Source organism: Pelophylax lessonae, assembly GCF_965119305.1.
Source record: "Pelophylax lessonae genome assembly, chromosome: 1".
NCBI lineage: Eukaryota > Metazoa > Chordata > Amphibia > Anura > Ranidae > Pelophylax > Pelophylax lessonae.
In genome coordinates, this window is record NC_138768.1 from 434,279,681 (window position 1) to 434,299,111 (window position 19,431).

Here is a 19,431-nt window from a genome sequence, read left to right on the forward strand (position 1 = left end):
ACTGCAGAAGTGATGTCATGTGATGGTAAACTTTCTGTGTCTTTTTTCTTCTCTGAGCATGCCCAGTCTTGCAAATCTGCTGTCTGTCGGCCGAAATCTGTACTGACTGACGCACAATCGGCCGTTCTGTTGTCGGCGTACAAAAATTTTAATGCCTGCACGACAGATTCTGTTCGGCCGAAAATGCGCTGTCGGCTGTCGGAAGCTTCATACTAACAAGCCTACAATCGGCCGATCGGTCGGCGGCCGAATATTTGCGGCCGACAATCGGTACGTGTGTACGGGGCTTTAGTTCTCGGAAGCAAGCTGGGGCTTGCACCCACATGTGGGGCCACACATTGATTGGATTACTCACCTGGAGCGGCATTGTCTCTTGTTCCTAACTTAGAGTGGGCAATAGCCTGCTCTTAGCTGACTCTAGGTAACAGCAGAGCAAAAGTAAGTGCACTCCTGTGACCTACAAGTGAAGTATGGCCAAAAAAGCTATATCTTTCTTCACTTTGAAACTTTTTCCACTCTCATGTGTTTTGTTTCTAGGGAAACATTTTTAAAGATTGCAGAAGTGAACAAAGAAGCCTGTTTCTTTTGCTATTGCATAAAAAAAAAAAAGTTTTTTTTTTTTAGCAAAACAGTAGACCAAAAGAAAGCCTTGTTTGTAGCAAAATGATAATGTTACTGAATCATTGGGTCTATAGCAGAAATGTAAACAGTTTTGGTTTATAGGTGTGAAAACTGAAGTGGTTGATAAACATGTACAGATGAAAGAAAAAAAATGATTATTTACTTTAAATGGGTCTAATTTTGTCCTCTTAGAATTTCAGTGATATTACAGCTTTGAACAAGTTAAGCACATCAGCCACATGTCAAAGACCTTTTGAAATCTCAGCATCAGCGTCTATAGAAGACTGTTGTAGCCCTGACAGTATCCAATGCTCTCCTTTAGCTATTGATAATCATTATTCCTGCAATGCATTTGCCAGCAACAAACCACAGCACGGTAATAATGGATTGTTTAAAACATTTGAAAAAATGGATTCTAATAATGCAAGCAAGTTAAGCCACCAAATTGAAGTAGTTGGGAAAGATGCTGAGCAATATTGTCAGAATGCTGGGATCAGAAACAATCATAATGGAGAAGAAACACAGCTATCATCAAATGTTCCCATGAGTTGCCATAATGCACCTAAACAGTCAATGAGATTTAGCCGCAAGTATTACTCAGAAGCAACATCTCTGGGCTTTTCAACAAACAAAAACAGGACAACACTTGCAGAAAACGTCTCCGAACAATACTCCCATCAGACTACAGATACACATGAAAGTTCTTCAGATATACTTTCTGATCAAGAAGATAGTATTCCTGAGAGGATTCTTCCACAGCATAACTATTATGGTGCTGAAAGCAAGCCAAGCTTTTCAATCAATAGTGAACATTTCTTTGCAAATGTATCAGACCTCCAGAATTCCACAATCCCATTGTATGGCAGAAATGTGCTAGAGAATGTATTTTTTGTCAGCAAAGAAATGTCTGCAGAAAAGCCATGGGTCTTATCAAAGTGTGGATCAGGGAACATTTCCAGTTACAATCCCTCAGTGCTCAGTAATGAACACCTAGATGGTCTACAATTTTCCCAGATGGAAATTGCTGGGAAGAGAAGATTTACAATACACAGTGGTGTGACAAAAGAAACAACACCAGCAGGTACGGTAGTTTTATCAAATCAAAATTCCCTACATGTCCAAATAATGGGTATGTTATTCTACTTCTTTGGGGCACCCCATTTTGTTTCTGCATATCCTTGCCTTTAAGTATAATTTAGAAATCAGAAAATACATTTTGTGGTACTTAAAAAAAAAAAACTATAGTTACTCCAATGTTCAGCTGCTTTGTTCAGGCTGGTAGTCATTGCTTAACCTTGTATGCATGTTCTCAGTCCCATGTATGCAGATAGCACTCTCAACCTCACCCTGCTCAGAGATTTTCCAGGACATGTGACAACAATCTAAGCACTAACAGACCGACCCTAAACTATGCTGTTAACACTTTAACAACATGCAACAGCTGCCGCCATGTGTTTTAATGGAAATGTGGCCTTTTTACTGTATGTGCTGTAACAATTCTGACTTTTAAGAATCGTAATACAGGGATCACCCCAGACAGCAATATGACGGAGGCTAAAATATAAAAGTGCTTTTTAAAGAGACAAGAACTCTTGTCATAATAGACAATAGTAGCAACAAAAAAATACATAGGTGTAGCACTGCCCCCATAGGAACTGCTGAATATTAACTCTGCGGGGCTCCCCTGGTTACCAACACACGGTTATAAGTAAATACAGTTCCTACATTCCTCTTGGCTCTTCACTTCAATAAACAGTCCAAGTGTACTGGGTTTTTTTGTTGTTGTTTATTTTGTAATGAGGATAGGAGAAGAGAAGAGTGGGATACTCCAATTTAACTATTCACAATATCTGAGGACTTCTATCTTCACAACTCCGCTTGTAGATATGGAACAGCCAGGCTGTTAATTCATCCTGCCACTTTAGATGAATGGGGTTAAGTCTCTGTGATACGATTCTGATATGGTCGTGTGAGTGACTGGTATAGAGTCCATATTCAGTCAGTAATAGTAATGACTCCTGTCCTCCATGAAACTAACAAGGTTATTACAGTTCAGAAAAGCAAGTCTGAAGGACTCAAAACAGCACGGGGGATGTGGCTGATAATTGGCTTATAAGTCATGATCACGCGCCACACCTCCTTGAGTCTTTCAACTGTGCATGTCACTATCTTTTTGGGATGTGCAAGAGGCGCGTGACCGTAAGCGCGTACAAACAGAACTTAACTATAACTAGTAGTCCATGTGATCATCACGGTCATGAGCAGTGATCAAATTAGCCAATCCTTAGGGGTATACGAGACCGCGCAAGGCGTGGTATTAATGGGATTCTATCCATAAAGTTCAGGGAAAGCCCAGGGATTTTGGGACTTTCTTTTTTTAGCCACGGAGGACGCGTTGTGTGATGCAGATAACATTGACGGGTACCTCCTACGATCGACGATGAGTTCCCCGATCATGGAGTGATGCTACAATATCTGGTAAATGTATTGATTCTTACTTTCATGATTATGGTGTATTTTAGATTGTAGAAGATAGGTGAATAAAATATGTCTTATGCTTAGAAGTGTGCCTGTTTTGTATAACAGTGAGAGATAAGGAAGAGTTTAATCTAGTTAGCAAGACAGTCTCTTGCTTTCTTTATCCACTCTCACAAGAGGACTAGATGAACAATATCTTATCTTCAGGATACTCTCCCTAGCATCCTCTTTCTGCTGACAACCGTCCACTGACGCTCCTATGAGCAGGGGGGGGGGGGCCTCAGGTCAGGCCCCTAGACACGAGTCCCTGTACTCACAATACTGCAGAAACAGGATCTCCAGTGTCTCCCCTCTCAGTCAGCTTCCCTGGACGACCTCCTGAGACCAAATTAGACCTCTACAGAGGAGGAGGTAGTTGCTCGCTCCCTCCGGGACTCTGCTCTCCAACTAAAGACCCCAAGCACATGTGCTCCTGGCTTTTATACAGTATCCCAGCATGCACCGAGGCGACCTGCACTCTGCCAATCATCAGGACTGTATCATAAGCCTATGCACCCATTTGTCAGGTTTCCTCCCAGTGTCCAACATGCCTCCCTATTGAACTAGCGTGAAACACTCTCTAGACTAAATTAATTGCATACTGAGCACAATGAGCAGACCTTACTAACAGATCTTGCTCTCTGGTAGGCAGAGAACAATATAGATTTACCCGCAGCCCCTCTGGTAAACAGACAGAGCTCAAAACAATACTCTCTTACTAGCACCTACCTAGGAGGGTGCTACATAGGTAATAATAGAAAGTACTTACCAAGTTGTTGCCTCAGCTGTGGTTCTACAGTCTAATTCAATGTTGCATAAAATTTGCAGCTTCAGTCATTGGACCTCAGAATAAGGACCAATGAGTTGCAGTTGCATCAGCTTTTTGTGGAACTTCTAGAGGGTGTCACTGAGCCCCCCACCCATTCAAAGGCTGGGAAATAGGAATGCTGAATTGTTTGACTATACTTCATTGACCACTGCTTTAATGTCACTTTTATAATTATATAAACATTTTAAAATTACCATAGTTTATGAATAGGCAACCAACATATCCCACAGAATTAAAGTGGTATTACTCCCATATTTAACCCCCAAATATATTATTATTGCAGTTTACCAATTCTTAGATGTAGAGGCTGCATTCGTTTTCTTTTTTATAAACCAACAAACAAAAAGCACTTACTCTAAGGGCAGTAGAATTAAAGTATTACTAAACCCAGAACCCTGCATTCACTATATCTGGTCTCCCACAGTACACACAACATGAAAACGCAGATATTTTAGTAATGCCCCATACACACGTGCAGATTATCTGCAGACTTTTGTCTGCAGACTTACCAAAACCATATAATATGAGGTCAAACCTAAACACTTTCAATTTGTATGCAATCCGGCAGGCCCTTGCACTACATAGAAAAGGTAAGTCTGAAGACAAAAGTCTGCAGATAATCTGCACGTGTGTATGGGGCATTAGTATAAACTGCTAAATACCTTTTCCCATCAGCAGTACATAGCAGGCTTGTGACTTCCTTGAATGACTGGTTTGAGCTTGTAGGAGGAGTTTTCATTCTGCACTGACTGTCCTATCAGGATGCAGGACCCCTGACCCTCTGTCTAGGCAGTGCTGATTTGCCCTGTGCTGATCACATGCACCCTTCTAGCAATACACACCAAACTAACCATGTGCAGCCTGTCCCCTGACTCAGGAAATATATTGGGGACAGTAGAAGAAGGAGAGGATCAGAGGAGACGGGATTAAACAGCCTTTTGACACAATGCAGAGGATTACCCCTTAGGTTCCACAGTGAGTATAACAAGCATGCTTTACTGCATATATAGACTTATTTTACTGTTGTGGGTTTAGCAACACTTTAAAGAGTGTAAATTAAAATAAAATGTAAATCTGCCACTCAGAAAATTAAAATAGAAAAGGCAATGTACTCAACACTCCCCAGTATGGGCAACTCTCTGTATTCACACTTGTAGTCCTGGACAGCAGCACTGTCAGATGGAGAAATAGCTGCAGCTGAAGAGCAAATCAGAGCTCTGTACATAGGCAAAGTGTCAAATGGAAAAAATGTGCAGCGCTAGTAATAAATATGTATAAACAAATAATACATGAGAGTCCATACATAAAAGTCCATCAACAAAAATCCTAAGTGGATGATTATGATGAAATAAATCCAGGAAAAATTATATTGTGATCTTAATGTGCAGCAAATCCCAACACCAGTAAAGATAAAGTGAATTGCGCTCACCAGATGGATGGGACCCAGATACCATATAGCATAAGGGTCAAACAGGCTAATGGGGATGTTTGAAGAATGTCCCAGCTGGATTCCCCGACCTCAAAGATTTCCACATGGATCAGCAATGAATATGGACACTCCAGAGCTCAACTCCAACATGGTTGTACATAAAACCAAAAAAGGGGGACAGACATAGTGTAATACTGCTGGGTAAAATTTATTAAAAATAAAGCGGATACACTTACAAACATCCATAAGTAATATGCATGTCAGGTATACATAGCAGGGCTGACTGTAGTCCTCTTAACGCGTTTCAGCATAGATGCCTATGCTGAAAGGCATCTATGCTGAAACGCGTTAAGAGGACTACAGTCAGCGCTGCTATGTATACCTGACATGCATATTACTTATGGATGTTTGTAAGTGTATCCGCTTTATTTTTAATAAATTTTACCCAGCAGTATTACACTATGTCTGTCCCCCTTTTTTGGTTTTATCTACAACCATGTTGGAGTTGAGCTCTGGAGTGTCCATATTCATTGCTGATCCATGTGGAAATCTTTGAGGTCGGGGAATCCAGCTGGGACATTCTTCAAACATCCCCATTAGCCTGTTTGACCCTTATGCTATATGGTATCTGGGTCCCATCCATCTGGTGAGCGCAATTCACTTTATCTTCACTGGTGTTGGGATTTGCTGCACATTAAGATCACAATATAATTTTTCCTGGATTTATTTCATCATAATCATCCACTTGGGATTTTTGTTGATGGACTTTTATGTTTGGACTCATGTATTATTTGTTTATACATATTTATTACTATCACTGCACATTTTTTCCATTTGTTGTTTATTTGTCACTATTTTTGTCTAGTGATTGGTGTCAGCTGCTTGTTTACTCATTAGTTAGTGCAGTAATTTTTTGCTTCCACATTTATTGCATAGGCAAAGTGTGTTGCAGAGAATCTCCTGGATGACGTTGCATGCAGGCAGAGCAGTGGGTGTGGTTACACGTTTCAAAGAACCTCCTTCTTTGTCAAGCCTACCTAGAGTGAATACTGTGATTAATTGCTTTATACAGGAGAATAAGCAAGCTACAACACTGCAGCTAAATAATCTCTAATACTGACAAGGACAGCAGCGGTGGACTACTTTGACCAGCAGAACCAAATAAAAACATCTAACATAACAAATACTTTTAGTAAATGCACATAAAATAGGATAGAGAATTACTCAAGGGAACAAAAGCACTGTCCAGCATACACACAGGGGGAGATTTACTAAAACTATAGCACTAAGAATCTGGTGCAGCTGTGCATAATAGCCAATCAGCTTTTAGCGTCAGATTGCAACAGATTTTGCAATCTATGGTTTATTAAATCTACCCCACAGGGCACTGAGCAGTAGCTGTCAGACTGCATTATCCAGTAAACCTGCTGCGCTGAATAAGTGACTTGCCCAAAGCTATAAAAACTCCTACTTATATCTATAATTTGTATAATTAGACTCCAAATTGTACTTATACATATAGAATAAAGTACTGCATATATACATAAACTTATACATGACTTGACTGCTGAGCATAGGCTCATTTATGAGCAGCTAATAAACCAATACCTTGCCCCCCAAAAAAAACACAGAAGCTGATTAAGTTTGAAATAGGGCAAGGCCACAGCTTTATTGAACTTTGCAAAAGTAACAACTTTCCAAATGTACCAAACAACAGTGCCAGTCACGGTTATACTGTGAGCACCCGACAATGCCAGCCACAGTTCTACCGTGAGCACCCATAAAACATAAACTTACATAAGAGGCCTGTCCTTACCATCAGTGCCAGACAGACATTAGACTGACCCCAGAATTTAACTTGAGGGCATAGCCCATAAAGCAACATCAATTGCTGGCAAGGTCAAAACCGCCAATAAAGCTGTGACAAAACATCACAACGGGTGGGGGGGTGTGCAACTCTTGTAACAGCTGAATCTCCTCAGAGCAGTTGGATGTGCCCCAGCGTAGCCTTTTCCTAGAGTTCAGGCTCCACCCAGTCACCTCAGGTCTTTGTAGCCAATCCCAAGGGAGCTACTTAACTTCTCTTTTAGGTTCACACCCACAGTGATGCCATGCTTCCAGCAGTCAAGGCTCCTTTTCCCTATAGGCGGTTCAAGGGGCTTTCATGACTGCTGAGAAGCATAGGCTCATTTATGAGCAGCTAATAAACCAATACCTTGCCCCCCAAAAAGACACAGAAGCTGATTAAGTTGGAAATAGGGCAAGGCCACAGCTTTATTGAACTTTGCAAAAGTAACAACTTTCCAAATGTACCAAACAACAGTGCCAGCCACGGTTATACTGTGAGCACCCGACAATGCCAGCCACAGTTCTACCGTGAGCACCCATAAAACATAAACTTACATAGTCTAAGAGGCCTGTCCTTACCATCAGTGCCAGACAGACATTAGACTGACCCCAGAATTTAACTTGAGGGCATAGCCCATAAAGCAACATCAATTGCTGGCAAGGTCAAAACCGCCACACGCAAGTCAGTGGTACACTGACGAGCGCCCCACCGCAGCCAGCACCTTCTCGACACCAGATTGTAGGCCGAGATTACTATATTGAGAATAATCGTTTAAATGAACCCCATAAGGGCTCAATAAATACTCTTATCTCCACCAAGACCCCTGTGGCGAACAACAATGCCACCAATCCTGTGGACAATTTCTAAAAACCTAGGTATTCACCTTGCGGCAAAAAAAGCTCCAAACAAGAACTAGAAACAAGAACAAAGTATGACAGGCCAAAACCAGAAAAAGGGGACAATGTTGGACCAAGCGATAGATTGGTAAAAGTGTCACAACATCGAGCAAAAACATGCTTAACTGGGGAGATTGAACCTACAGACCGGTAATGCCCACATTTGTTCCCTATACATGAATGATAAGAATGAAGGGACCTAAAAGCAATTGTCTCAGGTAATACCAGCAACCCAGGGAAGGCCATGAAAATTGCAACAACGAATTTTTTCAACTGCAAAGGAAAATTCTCCCAACAGTGTCAAAATTCGGCGTGGCCAGAGGCCCACTAAACGAAGGAGTCAGCAAGGATCTATACTAATGCTGGAGAGTAACATTAAATCAGAACAAAAGGCGAGGACAAACATGTAGCAAAATTTTTGAAATGATTCCCATCTACCTAAAAACCATCTTGCACATCTGAAAAACCCATCCCATGGGCAGCAATGCCTGTACCAAAGAGGAAAGAGTGTGTGGGAAAAATCAGTAGGAGGCAAGATCAGCTGAGAAAGGAAAAGTCGGAAGACCCGAAAATATTGGAATTAGCTGAGGTTGGAGGAATCAACGTGAGATAAAAACAAAGAATTCCGTGATTAGCACATTCTCTGAGTTACCACCAACTGAGCGTTTGTCCTTGGCAACGTGTTCACCTATCTTAAAGGTGCCAAAGAATGCTAAAGAAAAGGCATTTAGAAAAAAGAGCCCTAAATGCAAAACCGACAGAGGGCCAAATGGAGAAGATGTCGCTTAAGTTGTGCACAGAAGACAGGTGCTGCGAATCAGGGAAGCACGTCAGATATTTCCAACCCTTTAAAACCCTCTAGATAAGAAAATTCCGGAGATATCCCCCTGGCTGAATAGCCTGAAACAAACAATACAACAGAGAGAGCAGTACCCACCATCAAACCAGCCACAACTATATCCTGCAGGTAAAGAGGTAGGAGGAAAGAGCCAGATGCCTGTCCCGCAGGGGGAAAGGGAGAACTCTTCACCAGATGACAGCACCAATTCGTCCCAAAGACAGGTTACCCAAGAGTTCTGGGAGGGAAAACACAGACAGGGTCCAATAGGAGTCAAAAACAAGACTAGAGAGTGTGCAGAGGGGCAGTTAACCACTTGTACCACACTCATCTGTTTATATAACCATTAGCCTACTCTGTAAAATTTACACCAATAATTCCACTGTCACCAAATCAGGAAAGAGCTCTAACAGCATCATGTTACACAACAGATAGACTAAGGCCCATGAGGTCAGCCAAGGTTCAGCAGACCAGTCACCCTGGAAGAAATGCCAGAGCTACTGGAGCTGAATGCAGCCCTGTACAACTCCAGATGGGAGTACAGTAATTCCTCCATTTATAAAAGAATGACCATAAGGCCCTCTTTCCACTAGTGTGACTTGCTGTGCGCCTCGACGCATGTCAATTCGCATGACAAGTCAAAACCTATTAATTTCAATTAGGACTGTTCTAACTGCTGCGACTCAAGACGCAGTGACTTGAGAAAAGGTTTTACACCACATCTGGATGATTTCAGTGCGACTTTTCCCTCATAGAGGGTAGTTGCACCGAAGTCCCCAGAAGTAGTCGCAAACAAGTCGCACTACAAAGTCGCATTTGAAATCGCATGACTCAGTAGGCACATTAGTGGAAACATAGCCTTAGAGTGCAAGAAGGACAACTGCGCTTCAAAGTCATCACACATAGGTCTGAACATTTTTACGTAAAGACGCGTATCTGATATACATTTCATAGACTACCCATCAGAAGTATGCAGAATGTGAAAACAAGATGGCCCAGAAGTATTGAAGCTGCCACAGCCAGGGCTTCCTAGAGTCCCTTGGAAATGTAACTAAGGACAGAAATGAATTAACCCTGAGAAGTTGGCAGACCATTTCTACAATGTCAATCTCAATGCCCAAAAGGATAGAAGATGGGCATGACCTTCCACGTTGTTGAGATGGAACAGTCACAGTGTACAGGCAGGAGGAGAAAGGCAGACCAGATGTCGGCCTTCAGCAGAAGGGTAGAAGCACCAGCAAATTTAGCAAAGAAATTGTGGTACCAAAAGAGGAGTATTAGTACTGGGATTTCTCCTGATAATACCCCCATTAACTGACAAGCATGTCGGGATAGAAAAATGATATATCAGTTGGAATTTTTTTTTTTTTTGGTATTTTTTCGGGTACCACACCAAGTGAGGAAACCCGCAAGTAGCATTATGGGTCGCATGAAAGAGATCCAAAATCCCTGAAAAAATCCAGGTTGGAGGATGCAAGCCTCTCCACTGAGAGGGTACTGGTCTAGCCAGTGCACCATTTGTGAAACATTCACTGGCATCCTCTGTCTTAGAAGGGTCAAACTTGGATTTGGTTTGGCAGGTGGTATATTCCCTATGCAGAAAGAGTTGACTGCTGGGTGGGCGCCACCGCCAAGGGAAAAGTTGTGTTTAAAGTGACATGCAGTGTACCGCACACAGTGGTTCTCGATAAACAGCCAGCAGATGCCGATTGGTATACTGCTGACATTCTGTGCGAGTGAGTGGAAAGAAGCTGGCCTGTGTAGGCACATGAGTAATAACCATAGGCAGAGTAAAAGTCAGCGCAAGAGTAAATAACGTTAGAAGCTAGCAACGCAGGTCAATATACATATACCATAGACTAACATTTCGGCAGTCAAAACACAGTTCTTTCTGGCAGCCATTTAGACAAGACTTGGTATCAAAATTAAACAGCATTGCCTTCCATATGTTTTGTAGACCTCCCAACTGAGATTCACATAATTGAATAGGGAAAATGCTACTTCTGGATTTTTTTTTTTGTACAGAGCAATGCATAGGCACAGAAAACCATGCAGCCAGTTCCCAAAATTCAAGGAAGCTGCTTTAAATTTTTCACCCTCGGTATTAACATCAATATGTGTTTATTTGGCAACTGTACGTGTATCAAAAAGCACCCACGTCAGCACATCCGTGAACTGACGGTGCCATATTTAAAATATAATTATTTAATCACTTGAGGGAAATTAATTATAGTGGGTCACCTAGGTGAGAACCAGACCCTGGAGGGTGGGGTGGGTGCCACAGCTGGTGTGACACTCACTATAGTAAAAAATAAAAACTGATTGGACTGCTTCAAAAAATACATCAGTGGCTCTGAAACAGCTACACCTGACTTATCCCAGACCACCCTATAATCATACTTACCCAGCAGAGTTTGAGTAGGAAGAATGATGATTGCCTTCAGAAAGATCTGGAGGGAGAGTCTGGAGTCCAGAAGTTGACCCTGTGTGTCAGAGGCTGCGCTGGGACATGCAGGGTTAATAGGAAGGAGCCTCCAGCCTCAAGTGACACAGAAGCATGTGGCACTTGGGGAGGCTGTAACTCTGAAATGCTGTCTGGTATGCAGGCTGAGGCAGGGATGCAAAGAGTTAATGATCAGTGCCTCCTGCTGTGTGGAAACCTGATCCCTCACATAGGCAGTGAGAGGAGATGAGAGCTGACAGTGTATATCAGTTCCTGCTCTGCAGAGCACAGGGAACTGAGTGAAGCAGTGAGATGAGATGATTGATATGCTGGAGATGAGAGCTGATAGTGGTAATCAGGTCCTGCTCTGCAGAGCACAGGGAACTGAGTGAAGCAGTGAGAGGAGATGAGTGAGATGCTGGAGATGAGAGCTGATAGTGGTAATCAGGTCCTGCTCTGCAGAGCACAGGGAACTGAGTGAAGCAGTGAGATGAGATGATTGATATGCTGGAGATGAGAGCTGACAGTGTAAATCAGTTCCTGCTCTGCAGAGCACAGGGAACTGAGTGAAGCAGTGAGATGAGATGATTGATATGCTGGAGATGAGAGCTGACAGTGTAAATCAGTTCCTGCTCTGCAGAGCACAGGGAGCTGAGTGAAGCAGTATCCAGGGAAGGAGCATATGAGATCCGTTCACATGTGATGCTCTGGGAATCCTAGAATGGGGCAGGTGGTGTCCATTACCAGAGGCTGATGCTGTATTGGAGACATGGCTGCGCTGGGAAGATCTCAGGGGAAGGAAGGCAGAGTGAGGGTCTAGCAGAGAAGGAGTGGAGCTAGCGCCCTCAGCGCCAGTAGCTCCAGAGGGGGTCCTGTGTCTGGCTGTATTAGTAGTGACCCTGGAGGGGCTGGATGGATTGAATGTCCCTGGAGGAGGGTGGCTTGGCAGCGGGGGATGGTCAGCAGGTGTAGGAGCTGAGAGGACCATAAGAAGAGAAGCAGCCAGTCAGCCTGGAAAAAAGTTCTGTGTCCATGATGGTAGAGGAACACTGGGGAAGGAGAACTCCTGTGGAATTTGGTAGTGAGGAGCCTGTGAACAGAGGAGGAATACTCACCTAGCAACTCTTGTAACAGCTGAATCTCCTCAGAGCAGTTGGATGTGCCCCAGCGTAGCCTTTTCCTAGAGTTCAGTCTCCACCCAGTCACCTCAGGTCTTTGTAGCCAATCCCAAGGGAGCTACTTAACTTCTCTTTTAGGTTCACACCCACAGTGATGCCATGCTTCCAGCAGTCAAGGCTCCCTTTCCCTATAGGCGGTTCAAGGGGCTTTCAATATACATAGTTACATAGTAGTTGAGGTTGAATAAAGACAATAGTCCATCCAGTTCAACCTGTGTAGGTGTGTGTGGCCGTAGTCATCTCTCGTACCACTTAATGTTCTGATCCTTGAGATGTACGTCCAAGAGTCTTTTGAAAGTAGCCATACTTCCCGCAGAAACTACCTCTTTTGGTAGAGAATGCCATAATCTTGTAGCCCTAACAGTAAAGAACCCCCTGCGTTGCCTGAGGTTAAAACACTTCTCCTCTAATCGCATTGTATGTCCTTGTGTCCTCATGCAATCCTTTGCGACCGAATAGCTTTTTTTCTATGCTGAGATCACCATTCTCCAGGGAGAATAAATTAAGCGATTGTAGACGCTCTTCATAATTAAGGTCCTCCAATCCCCTAATTAGTTTAGTTGCCCTTCTCTGGATTCTCTCCAGCTCCAACACATCCCTCCTGAGGACTGGCGACCAGAACTGACAGAATATTCAAGATGCAGTCAGACCTGAGTTTTATAAAGTGGTAGGATTATAGTTTTATCTCTGGAATACATCCCCTTCTTTATGCATGCTAATATTCTGCTGGCTTTGGCAGCTGCCACTTGCCATTGCATGCTATTGCCTAGTCTATCCTCTACCAAGACTCCCAGATCTTTCTCCATTTTTGATTCCCCCAAAGGTTCCCCCCTAAAGTGTATTGTGCTTTTAAGTTTTTAGTCCCCAAGTGCAAAACCTTACACTTCTCCACATTAAACCCCATTTGCCATGTCATTGCCCACTCTGTTATTTTGTTCAGGTCATTTTGTAAGATATCTGCCTCATGCTGTGCAGTTATTGCCCTGCCCAATTTTGTGTCATGCAAAAACTGATATAGAACTAATGATCCCATCCTCAGTGCTGTTTATGAATAAATTGAACAAGGTTGGTCCCAGGACTGAGCCTTGGGGGACCCCACTTACCACCCCAGACCAGTCTGAGTATGCGCTATTTATTACCACCCTTTGGACACACCCTTTTAGCCAATTCCGTATCCAAGAGCAAACCTTGTTTGATCAGTGCCTGCAGACCTTATTTTATAAATTAAGCGCTTGTGGGTAACTGTATCAAACGCCTTAGCAAAATCCAGGTACACCACATCCACTGGTCTCCCCCTATCTAGCTCACAGCTCACCTCCTCGTAGAATGTTAACAGATTGGTTTGACAAGAATGCCCATTTGTAATAAATAGCGCATACTCAGATTACTGCTGATGATGTTGTTGTCTTTAGCAAACTCTACGATATAGTCCCTTATCATCCCCTCCAGAAGCTTACATACTATCGATGTCAGGCTGACCGGCCTATAATTTCCCGGGACATGCCTCTGCCCTTTTTTTGAATATCGGTATCACGTTAGCTTTCCTCAAATCCCCTGGTACATTTCCTGTCATAATTCTGTCAGCAAAGATCAGGAACTGTGGTCTAGATATAGTTTTACTAAGTTCTTTGAGTACTCTCGGATGTACGCCATCCGGGCCTGGTGATTTATTTGTGTTATTTTAATCAGCCTTTCCCTGATTTCACCCTCTGTTAGCCATAGCGGCAAGTCCTGTGAATTACTGCTAACCATACAGTCATGGTCAATGTACCCCTCATTTTCCTGTGTAAAGACTGAGGAGAAAAAAGCATTAAGCACAGTTAGCTTTTCAGTGTCCTCTGTAGCCATCCTCCCCTCATCGTTAATTATGTGTACGCCATCCGGGCCTGGTGTACGCCATCCGGGCCTGGTGATTTATTTGTGTTATTTTAATCAGCCTTTCCCTGATTTCACCCTCTGTTAGCCATAGCGGCAAGTCCTGTGAATTACTGCTAACCATACAGTCATGGTCAATGTACCCCTCATCTTGCTGTGTAAAGACTGAGGAGAAAAAGCATTAAGCACAGTTAGCTTTTCTGTGTCCTCTGTAGCCATCCTCCCCTCATCGTTAATTATGTGCGCAACATGCTCTACCCTAGTTTTTTTGCTGTTGATATATTTAAAGAATTTCTTAGGGTTCTTTTTACAAACCGATTCCAAAAAAGTTGGAACACTGTACAAATTGTGAGTAAAAAAAGAATAGAGTAAATTTCAAATCTCATAAATTTATATTTTATTCACAATATAATATAGATAACATATCAAATGTTGAAAGTGAGACATTTTGGAATGTCATGCCAAATATTGTCTCGTTTTGGATTTCATGAGAGCTACACATTCCAAAAAAGTTGGGACAGGTAGCAAAAAGAGGCCGAAAAAGTTAAATGTACATATAAGGAACAGCTGGAGGACCAATTTGCAACTTATTAGGTCAATTGACAACATGATTGGGTATAAAAAGAGCCTCTCAGAGTGGCAGCGTCTCTCAGAAGTCAAGATGGGCAGAGGATCACCAATTCCCCCAATGCTGTGGGGAAAAATAGTGGAGAAATATCAGAAAGGGGTTTCTCAGAGAAAAATTGCAAAGAGTTTGGAGTTATCATCATCTACAGTGCATAATATCATCCAAAGATTCTGAGAATCTGAAACAATCTCTGTGCGTAAGGGTCAAGGCCGGAAAACCATACTGGATGCCCGTGATCTTTGGGCCCTTAGACGGCACTGCATCACATACAGGAATGCTAATGTAATGGAAATCACAACATGGGCTTAGGAATACTTCCAGAAAACATTGTCGGTGAGCACAGTCCACCGTGCCATTCGCCGTTGACAGCTAAAACTCTATAGGCCAAAAAAGAAGCCAAATCTAAACATGATCCAGAAGCGCAGGCGTTTTCTCTGGGCCAAGGCTCATTTAAAATGGACTGTGGCAAAGTGGAAAACTGTTCTGTGGTCAGACGAATCAAAATTTGAAGTTCTTTTTGGAAAACTGGGACGCCATGTCATGCAGACTAAAGAGGACAAGGACAACCCAACTTGTTCTCAGCGCTCAGTTCAGAAGCCTGCATCTCTGATGGTATGGGGTTGCATGAGTGCATGTGGCATGGGCAGCTTACACATCTGGAAAGGCACGATCAATGCTGAAAGGTATATCCAAGTTCTAGAACAACATATGCTCCCATGCAGATGTTGTCTCTTGCAGGGAAGACCTTGCATTTTCCAACATGACAATGCCAGACCACATACTGCATCAATTACAACATCATGGCTGCGTAGAAGAAGGATCCGGGTACTGAAATGGCCAGCCTGCAGTCCAGATCTTTCACCCATAGAAAAATTTGGCGCATCATAAAGAGGAAGATGCCACAAAGAAGACCTAAGACAGTTGAGCAACTAGAAGCCTGTATTAGACAAGAATGGGACAAAACTCCTATTCCTAAACTTGGGCAACTTGTCTCCTCAGTCCTCAGAATCTGCAGACTGTTATAAAATGAAGAGGGGATGCCACACAGTGGTAAACATGTCCTTGTCCTAACTTTTTTGAGATGTGTTGATGCCATAAGATTTAAAATCATTTTATTTTTCCCTTAAAATTATACATTTTCTCAGTTTAAACATTTGATATGTCATCTATGTTGTATTCTGAATAAAATGTTGAAATTTGAAACTTCCACATCATTGCATTCTGTTTTTATTCACAATTTGTACAGTGTCCCAACTTTTTTGGAATCGGGTTTGTACTATCCTCCGCTATTTGTCTCTCGAAGTTGATTTTAGCCATTTTGATTTCGTATTTACTTTTCTTATTTGCCTCCTTGTATTGCTGGAAAGCCAATAATGTGCCCTCCGTTTTATATTTCTTGAAGGCCATTTTGTTCCCCTAATAAGGTTTTTAACATCAGGGTTTAGCCAGCCAGGTTTGGCTTTGTCTCTTCTAAATTTATTTCCCATAGGAATGCACTGCGAGATGCATTTGTTTAATATGTTCCTAAAGCATTCCCATTTTTCCTCCGTGGTCAGTGTTCCTAGGGTTTGGTCCCAGTTTACCTTTTCCATCATCTAGCACAATTTGGGAAAGTTTGCCCTTCTGAATTTTAGGGTTCTTTTGTTCCCCTCTTGCCTTATTATATTGTTATTTACGCTAAATGTGATCATCCTGTGATCGCTAGAGCCCAGGTTGTCCTGGACTCCTACATCTGAGATTAGGTCTGGGTCATTAGTGATCAATAGATCCAGCACTGCATTTTCTCTAGTAGGAGAATCCACCAACTGAGACATGTAGTTGTCCTGTAAGGTTTCTAATATGATGACTGAATCCAGCCTTGCCACTTTACCCAACAGTGATATAAATTCCAGCTCTACCTCCTCCCTTTGGTTGGGTGGCCTATATCAAACCCCCACAATTACTTTTCCCTTTACTTCTTCCCTACGGAGTTCTACCCACACAGATTCTAACTCTGTACTCATCCCTTCCATAATATCACTCCTTTCTATCACCCTTACATTATTCTTGACTTACAGACATACCCCTCCCCCTCTTTTTCCTACCCTGTCCTTTTGGTACACAGAATACCCTTGGATATTGGCCAGCCAGTCATGTGAGGGGTTGAACCAAGTTTCTGTTATTCCCACAAGGTCTATGTCCTCCTCATGTACTATCATTTCCAACTCATCCATTTTATTAGCTAGGCTCCTGGCATTTGCATATACCCCTCTTTCATTTGTGGAAGTTGACAGTGAATGGTGCTTATTTTTATTCCTGTTTGGCCTGAGGTTTGCCCGCACAGATCCCCCAATTGACGTTTCAGATCTACTGTCGCTGCTGACCCTAATAATACCTACTGTCCTTTGCTCCCTCCTGACTGACTCTACTTCTGAATAGGGATGATCGAACGGTTCGGGTCGACCATCGGTTCGACCCGAACATTGACTGTTCGAGGTTCGGCCGAATTTAGAACTTTTTGCTGAAAAAGTTCGGAATTCAGCAACCAGAACCGACCAAAATGCAATGGGACAGGAAATGGGCTTTAAAAGCCCATGATTGGACCAGAACCATTAGCAAAAGCCAATTGAGGGGGCAGGAGAATGCTAGGAATGTGATTGGAGTGACTAGGGGGTCCCTAGGCCAATCATTAGTGAATATGCCCCCCAGTATATAAGATAGCCCCCGCCAAATTCCTAGCATTGTAATACAGGGACATGGAAGAGAGTGGAAGCAGTTCTGTTAATTTTACTTTAAAAGTGTCATTTAGCATTTATTAGTGTGAGGAAAGGGATATCTAGTGTAGTTAGGGTGCTCTTTTACACTTTAGTTAGATGCAAAAATTTAGTTTCTGTAGGGAAAGTGTTAAGTGCCAGGGTGACCGTAATGTAGTGTAGGGTGAACTGACACTGACTGCTATGGCAGGGTGACCAAACCCTCACATATCAGGGTGACCGCTATAGAGAAAAGATAGTTTCTCTTAAGTCACATTCGCTGCAGGAATATGGCTTCTCCCCAGTCAGCTTTCTTTTTGGCTGCAGGCGTCTATAGGGATTTTTTGAGCACATGTTTGGAGTCAGGCATGACATCTGAACATGTGTATAGGGGGTATATATACACACCCATGTATATATATATACACCTGCACATATATAGGTGTGAAAGGAGCAGAAAACACTACTTGCGCTAATGAAATAATTAACACCAATATAGTTACGCTCCTTTCATACCTATATATGTGTATGTGTAAAATACATATAAGTGTGTGTGTATATATATACCCCTATACAGAAGTTCAGATGTTTTGCCTGCCTCCAAAGAACCCAAAAAAATGCCCAAAAAAACGCTAGCGTAAAAAAAAAAAAACGCCCAGGTGTGTTGTTGCAGGCATTTTTTGGGGTTTTTGGAGGTAGGCAAAACATCTGAACTTGTGTATAGTGGTATATATACACACATACTTATATGTATTTTACACTTACACATATATAGGTGTTATAGGAGTGGAGCCATATTAGTGTAAATGATTTAATTAGCGCAAGCATATATTTCTGCTACTATCACACCTATATATGTCTAGGTGTATATATACATATAAGTATGTGTGTATATATACCGTATACAGAAGTTCAGATGTTTTGCCTGCCTCCAAAGAACAAAAAAAAAAGCCCAAAAAAACGCTTGCTACTAAACCGGCAAGGTGTGAAAAGAGAGAAGCCACTATCCTGTTCTATAAGTGACCTAATACAAACAATCTTTTTTTTATGGTAATGGACATGCTACAGAGCTGAAACTTAACAGGTACACTTTTTAGACTTTTTTTTTTAATTTTTTTCAATAATTGGCTCTCTATCAAAAATGACAATTTTTAAGAACTTTTTTTGTGTGATTAATAGTCCCTGGGGTATGACCCAGAACCCTAAGCACTTTTTAGGGGCATTTATTGGGTTTTAGGGCTTCAAAATTATGTTTTTTGATTACCGAAGTTCGGGTCCCATTGATTTCAATGGGGTTCTGAAATCCGGGCCGAACTTTCGGGAAGTTCGGATGTTCTGGCCGAACCGAACTTTTGAAAAGTTCGATCATCCCTACTTCTGAGCCCTCCCCCCGTCTCCTAGTTTAAAAGCCCCTCCAACTTGGTGGCCATCTTTCTCCCCAAAAGAGCTGTGCCGTCCCCATTAAGGTGCAGCCTGTCCTTCCTAAAGAGCTGGTAGCCGACTGAGAAGTTAACCCAGTTCTCCAGGAACCCGAACCCCTCCTTCCTACACCAGTTCCTCAGCCACTTGTTAAGTTCCCTAATCTCCTTCTGCCTC

General features: G+C 42.5%; 1 protein-coding gene across 1 annotated transcript in view; it reads left to right on the top strand.

Annotated features, from left to right (window-relative positions):
- Positions 1-19,431, top strand: part of SHOC1 (shortage in chiasmata 1) — a gene marked incomplete at its 3' end in the record, with an annotated part of 329,963 nt that overhangs the window by 258,010 nt on the left and 52,522 nt on the right. Inside the window, exon 11 of the mRNA XM_082259212.1 lies at positions 814-1,702. Coding sequence (XP_082115338.1) covers positions 814-1,702 — 889 coding nt within the window. The remainder of the gene's footprint in view (positions 1-813; positions 1,703-19,431) is intronic.